The 15,338-nt window shown below is 35.3% G+C and overlaps 1 protein-coding gene across 1 annotated transcript; it reads right to left on the bottom strand.

Moving 5' to 3' along the window:
- Positions 1-3,711: 3,711 nt before the first annotated feature.
- LOC114732876 (ethylene-insensitive protein 2) lies at positions 3,712-12,468 on the bottom strand. The gene is made up of 8 exons (XM_028920254.1): positions 12,212-12,468; positions 10,914-11,670; positions 9,966-10,052; positions 9,749-9,859; positions 9,466-9,678; positions 7,240-7,425; positions 4,589-7,141; positions 3,712-4,373 (listed from the first exon to the last, which is right to left on the bottom strand). Exons 2-8 carry the CDS (start codon positions 11,172-11,174, stop codon positions 3,987-3,989), a joined length of 3,798 nt encoding a protein of 1,265 aa, XP_028776087.1. The 5' UTR covers positions 11,175-11,670; positions 12,212-12,468; the 3' UTR covers positions 3,712-3,986.
- Between the last annotated feature and the right edge of the window lie 2,870 nt (positions 12,469-15,338).

The following is a 15,338-nucleotide window of genomic DNA, read 5'->3' as shown; positions in this document are numbered from 1 at the left end:
CTTTTTTTCCCCGGGTTTCTTGTTTGCTTCTTTTTTTTTTTTTTTTTATTGTTTTGAATTTCAGCCCTTGGGTTCCTGGCACTTTAACTTGTTTTTTGGTAAAATATAATTAGGTGAGTTAGGTTTTAAAAGCTTATCAGGATTTAAGCACGCCTTCAATTTTAAAAAATACTTGCAGAGATACTTACAAATTGTTCACTAATAAGATTCTTATATCGGCACTAAAATTTAAATTCACAACCTTATAGATTATGAACGAACTCTTTATCATTGGGATGATGGTGACAATGTATTTGGCAGCCATATCAAACGCGTAGGATTCGGATTCTGTCCACCTCCACCGCTTCCCCTTTTCTCCCAATCCTTTTTTCAAAAAAATAGTTTACATAAATTATTTTATTATCCTAAGGGAGATGGATGTGTCAATCATACTGTTATTTATTTATAAATTTATATTTTAAAATAAGGTATATCACATTGATATACTTTTAGCAAGAAATAAAACATTTTCATAGTCATACATGCACTTATATAATATAAAGCAAGTATATTTTTATATATGGTTAAAATAAAATAATTTGATACTAATTCTAAACTTTTAACTTAATCCATTATTTCAGCATAATAATTAGAAAATGATCTTGGGCAAAAAGAGTATAATTAATATTTTCCTCCTCTTCTTTTTTTTTGTGAAAAAATGGTGACTGTGTCCGGCTTTCCCTCATTGGCGCTTGGCCACTCATATTCCTAAGAAAAGGGGGGGGGGGGGGGAAATCACGAAGCGGAAAGGAAAAATAAAAAGGAACGAAAGAGACGTCCGACGAGCCTGTATCTTACCTACCACCGAGCAAGAATGCGGCAATCCTAAATCTATAATTTATTCTCAAAGCCTCACATTTTATTTATAATTTTCATTAAATCGGGTGATAAACATCCTCCATTTCTTAATTTTACCTTTCCTTCTTGCCGTTACAGTTTGCGACTCTGCTTCCATCTATGCAGTCTCACGCCATGCGAACGAGTTTTTTTTTTTTTTCCTTTTTCTTTTTCTTTGGGGACAATACACTAATTGAAATATTCTACCTGCTGGAGCCGAATTGGCATGTTGTGTTTGTTGGATGAGATGGTGTGTACATAAATATAATTTTTTAAAAAAATAAATTAAAGGTCAACAAAATTTTGGAAATGGGAAATGATGTTTGTACCTTAACCCCGCATATATTGTTTAAGTCTTGTCTGCTAACTCAAATATCTTTAAACTAAATTAAGTAGATTAGAAAGTTAATTAAAATTAGTTAAGAACAATAAATATGAAAAAATTGAAAGTTTTTTTTCAAAATATTTTTATTTATGTGAGGAGAGTATAAAAAAGAGAATAAAAATTATTATAATAAAGAGAATTATAAAAAAAAAGAATATATGATGAAGAGAGATTACATTAAAATATAATTTTTACAATATTATCATCCATGAAAAAGTATTTTGGAAACAAAAAATAAATACTCGTAAGGCGCTGCTTGCCTTTTTTGGACCTTTTCTCTTTCTTCTTAATTCCTCAAAGCGCCCCTTTAGCTGTCTCAGCTCCACCCTTTCAACCTCTACGGCTACTCATAAACCTTATCCTAATAACTGATGACAGCCCTACATTTGTCCACTCTATATTTGTCCAAATCCTCCCTACTCGTGGAAGGCGTGGATTCAATCTTATTGACTTTCAACTAGTTCAGCTTGCTCCTTTATATTTGAAAAAAATAAATCAAGTGATATATCCCCAAAAGAATCGTCTAGTCTTTTTTATTAAATCAATAACAACGAAATTTTTAATTAAATTTAACCGGAGTGAATAAACTCAGTTTTTTTTTTTTTTGGGGTTTCTTTCCATCAAACGCAAGAATGAATAAAGTGGATAAACAAATGTTGAGGAGAAGCATGGGTTAAAATTGAATATAAGCAAAGAATTGGTGAAGCGTGGTGAGGAGATTTTGGGGGTTGGATTGAATATTTGAAAGAAGTGAAGTGGGTGGCAAGCTTAGGTAAAAGGAGCATTCCAACTACTGCACCATGACCAGAAGCTGGGCTTGGCAATTGCCCAATCACGTGGTCGGGTCGGGTTAGTTATACGTCCGTGTTTACCCAGAAAACGAAAGAGAGAGAGAGAGAGAGAATAATTAATTATTGCACTCACTATACGACGACACGTCCCCATGAATAATTAATTAATTATACGTAGTACATCGTAAACCAGATCAGAGTCATCCTGGTTTACCAATAGCACGTGCTTAATAATGTGGCCTTCCTGTGGATCTACCACTCCCCTCTTACTAGGTGATATGGATCATCAGTTATCACCCATCACCACTTTAATTTTAATGCGCCGGACGAAGGCAAGTGTCAGTGGGTCACTAGTTGTTGGACTTGACTGGTTGGATTTCAATAAGCGTTGCCGCCTTCACATTCGCCCATTGGTTTAGAGACATTTTCTCGTGTTTATTATAAAAAAATTTCTTTATGCCTCATAATACAATATACTACATTCAATGTTTAATGTAATACTCAGTACACTAATTTAAAAAAATAAATAAAAGAGTTATTTTTCTGGTCCTATTTATAAGATAAAAAGAGAAGACATTTTTTTGTCCTATTTATAAGGCACAAAGAAATTTTTTTTTATGAATGTACAATTTTACTCTTGATTTATTATTGTACTGATTTTTTTATATGAGATATAATGTATATTACATAGAGATAAATTTGAAAAGTTAAATTTTAAATGAAATTTAATAAAATTTAATATTTTTCTTAATATATGTGAAACATATTGGAAATGACTTATAAATAGAGACAGATGAGTAGTAAATTACTTAATTATAATATATGTTACGTTATTTCTTTAAAATAGTTATGTACATCATTAGATTATATATCAATTTATATGAGATAAATTAACTTAAAAAAAAGATAAATATAAATATTTTAAAATAATCTAATAACTTTATTAATGTTCTTAAATTAGTCATTTAAATCTTATATTAAAAACCAGATGTAGTAATATATTTTGTTTAATATATTTTTTACTTGGGATTTCTAACCAATCATAAATTTTTTAATTAAGTAACCGAACTTTTTTGGCTACTAAATTTTATTTAAAAAAAATAGGACGGAAGGGAGTAAATTGTAAGAGCAGTTGATTGTATGTAACATACCATTCCTTTTTGTCCTAAATATAGTTAGTTAATTTATACATTAAAAAATTTAAGTAAATTATTTACAAAAATTATGCACTTTTCACAATATCATCTGCAGTAGTTGTGATGTCATCAACTTAATATATACTACTTCCGCTTCTAATTATAAAACCTTATTTATAGACTATAAATAAAGTTTTATAATTAAGACTGGAGGTAGCACATCACAACAATTTAATTACAAAGGCAGTTTGAGAAGAGATAATAAAAATGTGAGAAAAAAAGAAATCAACGTTTTGTATTTACGACAAAAATAAACATTCAAGATAACAACTCCCCTTATCATTGGAGAGAGAAAAATTAATTTAAGACCTCATGGAAACTTAACATGTCTTGCTACTTGACGCTGAGCCAAACGGCTACATTATGAACCATGATTACGGACAGTAGTTTAGACACTTCATATGGAGCCGAAGGAGAGAGATAAGTTATCATCGGCTACGTCACTACGCGCACAGCCGTGAAATGCATGATAGGGTGCCTGGTGTTAGTTTATTCATTGTCCGCTAGCGGACCCAATACTTTAGTTCATTTTTTATAACACGCTCGCAGGCACTGGACAGAGGAAAGCAAAGAAGATAAGCAACAAAACTGAAGCAGTCAGTCTACAACTAACCATTTTCCCCTTTTCATTTGCTGCAATTACGTAAGCAATTGTTATTCGATGCATAAAACATACAAGGAAATTAAATCTGCAGCAAGGAATATGGTTGAGGGAGACAAAGCAGCACGGGCAACATACTACGAGTTATTATAGGGCGCTGAAGAGAGATTCCTGCGTGAACCACTGCCTTCGACACTGCCACATGGCTGCCTGGATAACCTGCGCTTGTAGCGTTTGAGAACAGAGGCCACATTTTCCTTTCCTCTAGGGAAAGCTACATCACCCGCGGTGGTTCCTGTTCGTCCTTTACGACCAGAGATTGCAATTTCCACATCCTTTATGAGTTCAAGGATCATTGATGCAGTGGTGAATTTCCCCCTGCCGGCTTTTGCGGCAGGGGGAGGGGGCAACACTCCATTTGAGAAAGTAGGGCTCGACTTTTGCTGGTGTGCTGCCGGAATTTGTAGACAAAAGCACGGGGGCATCACACTACGAGGCTTTGAAAAAGCAGGATCAATTACCCCCTGCAAATAAAAGTAAAATCAATGAGAACGCCCAGGGAATACAGACACCAAGGATGAAATGAGAAAAACCAGCTATGTCAGCAGATTATGGCATGTAACAAATATTCCAATTATTATGTATTTAGTCAACACTCATACAGCAAGAATCCACAAACCACAGACTAAAACTTAACTGACTCCAAATGAAAAATATGGCAAATTCGTCAGGCATTTACCTGGAGGCGGTTGAGTACAAAGGTGTATTTCCCCCACAGCTCAGGGCGGCTCTCCATAAGTAAAAGCTCAAGGATACGGTGAATACACCACACCCCAAAGCTTATTATCAGGTCAGGTCTCCATATACAGCCCTCCCCACAGTGAGGAACTGATGTCACTGAAAAATTAAAGGAGTTTGTCTCCCTAGTCTCAACTTCATAGAGGAATTTCTCCCTTGCAGCTACACGATCTATTAGGTCCTCATCAACCCCGCCATTCTGTCTAAACAACCAATCAGACCCTTCCAATTTTAGAAGACCAAGAATGCATCGTCTAAAAGACTGAAGTTTCACCTCCATATCAACAACTGAAGCTGTCTCTTGAGATATGGAACTAGGCCGAGTTCCAACACCCTCCATTCCCATATCATGGATCTTACCTGCTACACCAAACTGCTCGAAAGGCTGTTTTGACCAGAGAGATCCAGTATCAGAATCAGAACCCAATTGTGATGAGAGGGCATCTCTGTAGTCTTTTGATGGGGAAACATCATCAAAGGCCAAAGGGGCACCTCTTCTGGATCCCGAATTTGAATACAGTGGTTCATAACCAGTTCTAGTAGACCCATATACAGAACCCTCAAATGCGGCATTCTTATCAGATGCATAAACACCCCTGCAGGGTATAGCATAACCTGAAATATCTGGCAAGCTGTGGTATTTCTTCGTATTGACTGAACTGCCTACACTATCCGCAGCTCCAGGAAAGCAAAAATCATAGCAAGATGTCTCAGATGGCAACGTGGAGTTTCTAGATATTCTGACATTTTCAAATCCTGGGGGTCGAGCTGCACCGACACCATTTTGCAGTTTTTGGCCCGAAGCAAATGTATATGGATCCCTGTAGCTTGCATTAGTGCCTGTTAAAGGAGATTTTAAAGATGACAATTTGCCTTGACCATTTAAATTATCTGGAATTCTGTCTCTTCCAACTCGACTAAGGTAGGATGCAATTTGATAACCATGAACTGTTGCAGGCTGACCATCCCAAACCTCAGATGAAGGGAGACTGCGCACACTGGAATAGCGCCTCTCCCCAGAGTCAAGAACCTTGCGGCTGGAGTTCTGCACACACGCATCTAATAACCCAGTGGGGTTTGCCCGAAAAGATGAGGAACCCCTCTGAGGGCCATATGAAGATTCAAAAGAACTTTGTATCCTGGGAAACTTGGGAGAGTCATAAAGACCAGAGTTCATCAAAGTATCTGATGCTCTACTTCCTACAGACGCTACATACTCAGGATAGTCATTTCCAGATGCATTCACTTTCGGCAAGGAGCCGGAGAATCTCAAATCTACACCAGACAAGACATCCAATTTTTTAGCCTTTGCATCCTGGGTTGGTTGTCCATGGTAATCATACAGTTCTCCCCAAAAATCATTGAGAATAGTAGCTAGTTGACGCCTTGCAGCCCGTCCTAAGCCTGCTAATCTTGATAGACTTCCAATGCTATTCCCCCCTTCATCACTTTTCCAACTAAGAGTCCTGAATGATCCAGGGCCATCAGATGTTGACGATGGAGCTCCTGCGGTAGCCACTTTGGATGATTCTTCAGCTTCCCAAGAGTCTCCATCATCATCATCCCTCTCAGCATTCGTATCTGCCTCAACTTCTGCTGTCTTCTTGACTTGGGCAATTGCTTCCAGTTCTTCAGTTTTGATGGTCGCCAATCCGGCATCAGAAATCTCATTTGTAACAGTTGATAATGCTTCTGAATTTGGAGGGGAAACAGATTCCTTAGCAAGATAACCAGGGGGGCTAGGCAACTGTGTAATGGAATGACTCTCTTCTTCAGTAGTCACAGGAAGCCCTGAAGTCCCTGAATCTCTTGCTAGAGTTGAAGATGGTTCCTCCACATTAAGAGATGCATCCCTATGACATCTAGTTTCAGTCAAGTCTGACTCCTGACTCTCGATTGGTGAAACTTTTGTGGCCTCTGCCTCATCAGAGTTCCAAGCTTGAGCATCTAAATGGGCACTTGTAGATTTTAGAGGTGTGATAGCTAGCCAAAGCATGAAGCCAAATAATACACAAGCTGTGAAAATAAGAACTGACATGCCACTACCCACATTCCATCTCAAATAATCCACCCAATTGCTACTGCCAAATATCATTTCTACCACAAAGATAATATTTAACCCAAGTATCCCAATAAATACTATCAATGCCAAAAATTCCACGAATTGAGAGATCTTGTGTACACCCATTATCGATTTAGATGTACTGATTCGGAAAAGCGGGATCACAGAAGATGGAAGTTGCAAAGCTGCCACAACCTGAGTGAATACAAGCAGTTGATACATCCCTTCAGAACCTGCACTCCAAACACAATAAAGGGCAGGAAGAACAGCAATCACCCTGATTGTAGCATAATGAAGCCAGCCTGGAATGTCCAGTTTCAAAAAACTATGTACAACTACTTCTCCCCCTAAACTCCATGCCAATGCTGTGGCCTGATTTGAAATAAACAAAAAGAGAAGAAAGGCAGGTAGTGCCATTGGACTCTGCAACACCTGCAATGAGAGTCTCAGATCCGTTTAGCAAGTAAAAGGCAAATGTGATAGTGTAACCAAAAATTTTAACGTAAATTAAGCAAGGAGGGAAATTAGACCTGTTCCATTGGTGATAGTGCGTCCTGAAGAGTAAGCAAAACAAGACCAGTACCATGGAACTCATTTGCTGCAGCGCCCATCATCATATTGTATATCAAGTAAATGCCACTGAAGGCACAAAAGATTGCTAAAAAATGGTTATGACACGTAGCGTCCTTAGAAAAATTTACTGATCCCTGATGCCACTGCACAAAAAAGGTGGATGAAGTTTCAGATTGACAGGCCTATAACCAAGATCAACAACTGCATCAATATGAAGTAGCACACAACGTGCATTCTTTTCCCTCCTAGGCCTGCGTATAATGAGAAGTTTGAAAAGGAAAGCAAACTTAAACTCATCACAAAAACTCCAATAAAAAGGTGCTCTATTTTGTTTTTTTTTTTTTTAATATTGCTTGTTAAGAAAAACTTAATACTCTAACTTAATTAAATTCTGCACATGTAACGATACTATATTGTGCAGTCCACTGCTTTGACTTTTTTGCAGTCAATGCCAGAAAATTTACTTATTCAGGATGCGCTTCAGTTAAAGGGGATGCCTTCATAAAATTAACCGTTAACTTGATATTAAGTAAAAAAGGTCTGTCAAGGCCATGCTGAAAACTATTTCAAAATCTTACAATGCATGTAATATATAGTTATATACAATTAGCATGAGTTCCATGTGTTGTGCGTAGTTTGAAAAATAAGCCACACTATTTATGACTAATGAATAATATGGCTTCTTAAATTTATGTATGCACGCATGCATGTATGTATTTGAGAAACAGACAGGTGCGGCTAGAAAAGTAGAAACCGCGTCCAAAATACATCCCATTTTTATTATAGCTGCAGATAATCCCACAGAACTGTTGTTTTGCAACCCGTAAACTACAATTTCATCCCTTTTTTAGGTGAAAAGTCTAAAATTTGAGTGTAACGTCCTAATTGCAATAACCACGGATGTAGAAATGAAGCCACATCAATGATACTTTCTCATATGAAAACTCTAATGTCAGATGGAAACAAGACTATTAACATCTTAAAATGAATGAAAGCAAAGATCTCAAAATATAACAGGTTTTCTGAAATGAACCAAACTACTTATTGTTAGAACATTGATATTTTTCATCAAGCATTCATTTTAAAGGCATAGAACATTCAAGCTGAATCAGAAACATGCTTAAAAGGTAACTACACTGGGTATGCAAGAAATAATAGTATGAATAACAGCAGGCATGAGTATATGGTTCAATGGAGACGAGCAAAACATGCCAAGAGAGGGGACAGTAAATCAGATGAAGGAAGGTATGCTTCATCAACCTGTCCTCTACATACTAATTGCACATACATGAATGCAATATGATAATCATTCACTATTGCTTCTTCTGAGATAAAACCATTCATTTAAACCAAACTCAAAAACACCACAAAACTTCACGTTCAAAGAAGCTTTTCTAATCATGTTTACATGCTGAAAAATTAGACCAACACACCTCAGTTACCAATAAAAACTATTCCTTGTCTTGCCTTCTTCTTCTACTCCCCCCCCCCCTGTCTGTGTGTTGTCTATGATACTAGAGTATGAACATCATAGCAATAAGAACCAATAATCGTATTTCGAAGAATATTGTAGAATAAAATTCAGACTGAACACTCCCAGTAAATGTAAAGACTCCAAGTGAAGAATATATTTTAGTTTAAGCATTTAATAGCGTAGCTGCATCACAGAGTTTTTTCACCGTTCCTATGCCTGCTGATAGCACTCAGCTACCCTGTCTAGGACTAGATCATGGCACTTCTAGGGTCAAAAAAGCCAAATCATGACCCTGATAATGAATGGTACACTGCCTCCAAACAAATTGCGTTGTTACCAAGACTGTGACTTCCATTGATTCAGACCGCACGTTTGTATATATTTAACTCCCTGTGCAAAATAAGTTACTCCAAATTTGATGATGCAATAGTCGCACGACTAAATCATCAATCAGTAACTACTCAGAATAAAGTGATCTTGGCCAAAGTCTAGAAAGTAAGATGATTAATGGGGGGCTGAAAAAGTACAGCCTTTAGCTTGTTTGAGGAAAAAGACGATATCATAAGTACAGAATGATCAGCACTGCCCAATACACGAGATGCACATATTATGTACACACTTTTTTAAACATGGCAAGATTGGAAGAATGGATATGGATGTTCTAATACGTATGTATATAAGAACTGTGAGAATTGGAAAGAATCAGTACCTGTACAACAGAGGAATAAAGATAAAAGTTGTGGGGTACAAGAGTCGCTCCCAAAAGACTCATAAGCACAAATGCACTCTCCCCACTCAACTTTGTTAGTACTCCACTTGTGGATACAGGAATTTCAGGTCCATTTATTGTTATCCCAAAAGCAACAAAAAGCAGTACAAAGCCAGCAATAAAGAGGCCGAGGACTTTTGCCTTCCCATTATCCTAGACAGAAGGAAATTTAATAAGTCTCTGTTGATCAAAAAGTGATGAATAAACAATTAATAAGACTTACAAGAAGGATGGCAGGAAGTAAGTGAAAAGCAGCACTTGCAGCGGCCAACAAGACACAGGTGAACAAGTCCCACCCAAAAATTAGATTTAATAGGTGAGCCATGCCCAGGATCTTGCAAAGCAAGTAAAACTATTGTCAAAGCCCAACCAAAAAAAAAAGGAATATAACAAGTTACAGAAGCCAAATCTCAAATGATTAGAAAGAATGGGATTATTACCACATTAAGGTCTAGCATAATCACTGAAAGTTCTGTTTGAATTCCAAGGAATATGCATGTCCGTGCGCCATACTCATCCCCGCAAATCTTTGACACAGAATGGAAAATTAGTCTATAAGCATTATGCACCAACCAATTGTATGCATGTTCTAGATTTGCTCATGCAGGCACGTATTTGGTCTGAGTCTATGTCTGTTATTGTATTTCAAGGTGGAGATAGATAAAATTCAGAATTTAAGCTTACCACCACGTCCCCCCCCCCTTCCCGGGTCCAAAAAACAAAAAAGAGAGACAGAGACAGAGAGAGAGAGAAAAAACAAAAACAAAAGAACAGAAAAGAAAAATCCATATTCAAGGTAACCATCAGATGGAATGTTCCAGAAGCACTCAATTCGGAAAAACAAAATTTGAGAAATTAAAAACAAACGCAACTGGGAAGGATCTCCTTATTCTCTACAATTCATTTTTAATATGAATGAAACAACTAATAAGAGTTTTTTTTTTTTTTTTGGCTTCAAAACCATGCCCAAAGGGGCAGAATGCAACATAAAAAGGGCCTGTACTGAATTTCCTTAAACTTACAACTTAATCCGTTAAATATTAAAATATGTATTAGTAAATATGAAATCATCCAACTGACAGACATTGGTCATCGTGAAAGAGGTTACAATTACTTAAGAATGAAGTCTCTGTGTGAATATAAAAGATGCCTTTGGGAGAGTTACCTCTGTTTGGAGTCAAAATACTTGAATCTGACTTGTTAGGACGGACATCAAATACCATGCTTTTAAAAAAAAAAAAAAAAACAGATAGATGAAATCATCTAGTTCATTTAACATTGTGTCTACCAATCTTTGACCACACATATTATAAAAAATAAAATTACTTTAGTTCATTTTTTCCACTAATATGCACTGGAATAGGAAAGGTAAATTGACAATATGATACCTTTGCAAGATCTTTTCCAGTAATTACCCCAATCCTAGCTGATATGTACTGACATAAGATAGAAGCAAAATTGAAAAAAAGCATGAACGCCATCAGACCGAACCCAAATCGTGCACCACCTTCCACAGTAGCAGCCCACTTTCCAGGGTCAATGTATCCCACTGAAATCATAAGCATCGGTGCAACAACATGAAGGGATCGATGAAAAAATGAAGGCAGTTGGTTAGCGCTCATTGTCTGTGCCTCCATTTTATTGTTCATCACCTCCAACAATAGGAGTTTACAAAATTGTGATAGCACTTTGAAGTTGCAACATTCGCTACTAAGTCATATATCAATTGCATTGCTGTCATCCACTGGTTTTTTGATATTGCTAGTGAACACTTCATCCATCACCAGTCATTCATAGAAATGTCAACTGCTTCAATAATCAACTTTGACTTGTTGGAACTCTTCTGATAAAAAAGCTGAGCCTGTCAATAGCAATCACAAGTCACAATACTTTAACAATAGCTTCTCCTTGTATGCTGGCTCGTTATCTCACATTAACCATCAGATACCAATCAAGTGTTTTGAATCAAATCAACCGCCTTGATATTTCTATTATAACCCTGCTACCAATTTTATTGATGACCTTAAGTCCTAAACATGACTGAAAGTCAAACCAATTTATGATAGTCTTCTTTAAGACCTAGCCACAAAAGGATCCAATGATCCGTAATTGATCCATTCGCTGCCTCCTCAGACTTCGCCAATCCTGTAATTGATTGGTAAATGTAACTATATTATTACCAAAAAAGATAATGAAAGTACCACTCCTCCTATTGGAGAATACATATAGAATTGGATTTAAAAAAAAAAAAGGCCTAAAAAAAGGAAATCGAAGAGGAGACTTGTATGCAGTTTGAAACTCTGTTGTCACCTCAACGTTAAAAAAGGACAAAGTAGCCAAGTTGTACGAAGTACTCCAAAAAGTAAAAGGAAAATTATATCCAAATATCTGATCAGGCATCCTTACAGAACTCTTATATAACGAGCGTTAGCTTTAACAATCCCCATAACCACAGAAGCAAATATCAGAGCATCCCAGCAAAGTAAAAAAGAATGATCAAATTCTTACAAGGCTTCACAGAGAGGACAAAAATAAAAACCAGCAAAAGATGATCAAGTTCTGAAACAAAGGAAAACAACTTTCAGACACGAAAAAAATTGCAGCTCCCAAAGAAAGGGCAGAGGCAACTCAAAACCCTACATTTAAAGCATGAATAACTGAAAAAGAGAGAAAATGAAAACTTCACCTTGGATCTGATGAATGCCGATGAAGCTATTGCAGATGATTTTATCAAATAGAGACCGTACAAAGTAGCTAGGGTTATGAAATGTTGACGCCTTCCTGTTCGCCTGCAGTCTTCTTTCACTGCTGCGAGTAGATCTCAGAGAACCAGAATAACCCACTTGATCATGAGACGAATCATGAAATCCGGTATAATAATATTATATAAGGAGAGAGAAGAGGATAGCTCGATTTTCCGGGAGCAGAAAGGAAGTAAACACAAAATACTATGCGTTGAGTTTCGAAACCATAGTGAGCCGTGAGGAGAGAGAAGGGGCGAGGGGGTAAGGAAAATCAATATACTATACACATATATATAATTAAAATTGAAGATTAATATGTGTCAAATTAAAAACAAACTACTCTCTTCAAATTTGTTTCTCAATTATTAAATTCACTTTTTTTCTTATATTTAAAATTTTTTATAACAATTACTCATATAAGCTGCAATTTAACTAACTTTAAATCTGTATAAATTATTTATCCAGCCTTTTCCTGCCTGAATTTTGTTTGTTGTCTGAATTTGAAATGGCATGCAATTTTGTTTTGATGATATCTTATTGCTTTTACGTGGTATTGTTGCCCAGAATATTCAGGTCAGCCGCATATAATGTGTGTGTGTGTTTGATCTTTTCTTCTTTTTTTTTTTGGCCCCCTTTTTTCTATAGTAAGAATTTTTTTCCTTTGCAGAGCTGACTGGGCTGGGTGTTACGAATGGCATCCTTGTCTCTGCTACGTTAGCTATTCTTTCTCTCATACTTCATTCAAATAGTTATATTATTTTTGTAGGAGTCTCCCACCGACAAAACCATATTACGAATAATAAGTTGGAGATTTGGCCACTTCCTTTTGAGAAATGTAAAAATGATTAGATAATGTAATTTTACGTAATTTATTCTGTTAAGTCAATCCGTATGAATTTCTACGCGTAATTCATTTTTGTCAACTTTATCCTAGGTAGCTTTAAGGAGCTGCTCAGTTCTTTTACCTGACAAAAAATGTATGTGTGTGCATAACAGGATAATTCTTTTGTGAAAGACTAAAAATAGAGATTTTTAGAATCAATATAAAACTTAAAATTTATAACAAGTTATATGATTCATGAACGATAAAAAATATAACTTGTGTTGTCAAATTTAATTCATGTAACTAAAATAAATATCCATAACAGTTAAAAATAAAATGCTTCTTATTCCCTCCCATAAGCGCAGAAATACTGTGGGACTGATAAATAACGGAATTGTCATATTAGTTATTACTACGAATATACATAAAGCCTTTTTTTATTAAATATTACCTCTTTGGTTGTAATTATAAAACTTTGTTTGTAGTTTATAAATAAAGACTTACGATTAAAACCGAAGGTAGTATAACAAAAATCTTTTTTCAAAATTATAATTACTACCAAATTTAAAATGAAATAGATAGATGCATGACAAAACATGACGGGAATGTTTAGGTGAAAACCAAATCATGATTTTAAAAATAATTTTACAATATATAAAACAAATATATAAAAAAGTTTGTCTCGATTGAAGAAAAAATGCTTTTTAAAAATATTTCTTGGTATTTCAAATATCCGTAGATAGGTATGTATAAGCAAATTGTACTACATCTTATCATTGATCTAATTAAGACTAAGATTTTTGGCCAAAAAATTTAAGACTAGGATGAATGTATTTCAAAGATTTTGAGTTTTTACGATAGAAGTAATTAAAATAACTTGATTAGATGCATGATAATAAAGATCAAGGCTAAATTCTGATGATCTTTTGTTAGGGAGGCCGTCAATGGTGGTGATAAATGAACATCCTGGGTACAAAAATAGTATACACCGAATAAATTGATAAAAAAATCGTGCTTGCCTATTTATAAAAAGCATGATTAATTATAAGATTTTGTAATACTTCCTCTAGCTCTCCTTAATATAAAAACCAGTTTGATATTTACTTTGATCTTAAATATAAGACTCTAAATATATTTTTACCTTTCATATTTATTTATTTATTTTCTAAAGTAGTCTTTGTAGTAATTACATGTGTTAAAAATTTCATCAAAATAATAATTATAATAAATACACATAATTAATTTATTACAAATAATTAACTTGAATTAGTCAACTAATTTTATATTAAGTATTGAAGGTAGTATTATTTCGGTCCTAAATATAAGACCCTTATACATATTAGTATAAGGTTCTTATATTTAAGATAAAACTCTTATACATACTAATATAAGAGTTTTATATTTAAGAAGGAGGAGTATTTTATTATAGTTAAGGGCATAAATAATGTCACGGACTCACGGGCTTGAGATACGTGCAGTGAAATAATAATGCAATATATATTCTCGGCAGAAAAAAAATGACGAGTGACGACGAGTGACGAGAAAGCTCATAGCACATGACTTGGCGTGAATAAAAAAAAAGGTCGATGGCATAATTCAAAATCAAAGGATAAGTACGAGAAAATAACAAATAAAAACACATGCAGTATACCGGCGACCCAGTGACTAATCCCTTCGCTGGCTTGTAGGCACCTCGATGGGTGGGACAGCTGGCCCGGGGTTTTAAAGCTTTTCCATACCCAAGGTAAGGATCGAACCCTCGACACTTGGTTAAGGGAGGATGAGCCCCCACCGCTCAACCACACCCCCGGGTTAGCATGTAACAGTCTTTAACTAGTTGAGTTAACTTCTGATTCGTCTCCCTCTGTTTTTTTTTTTCCCCGGGGTGGATAAATTTGAGATTTAAGACAGTGAACAAGATCTCCGCCAAACCCGTCCCTAAAAAAAATTTCTTCTCACAACTCTATAATATAGAAGCTAATTAAAAAGTTAATATTGATTCTATATATAAAACTTATTTCACATGTTTATTAATTTTTTCTGAAATTAATCATATTAATATTTTCCTAATATATCAAGTAGGGGATGGAGGGAGAGAATTAAGGAATATTTTTAGAGTGTTTTGGAAAAAACATATTATATTAATTAATTTAACTAATATCCTTAATCTACTTAAATTAATTAATTAGATCTTATATTAAGAATCGGAAGAGTACTATAATTGATTAATTGTGAACAAATAATAT

Source organism: Neltuma alba, unplaced genomic scaffold (assembly GCF_004799145.2).
Source record: "Neltuma alba isolate B1F8T4 unplaced genomic scaffold, ASM479914v2 tig00012939_pilon, whole genome shotgun sequence".
Lineage (NCBI taxonomy): Eukaryota > Viridiplantae > Streptophyta > Magnoliopsida > Fabales > Fabaceae > Neltuma > Neltuma alba.
The sequence above is the reverse complement of the archived record's forward strand: the minus strand, read 5'-3'. Positions and strand labels throughout refer to the sequence as shown.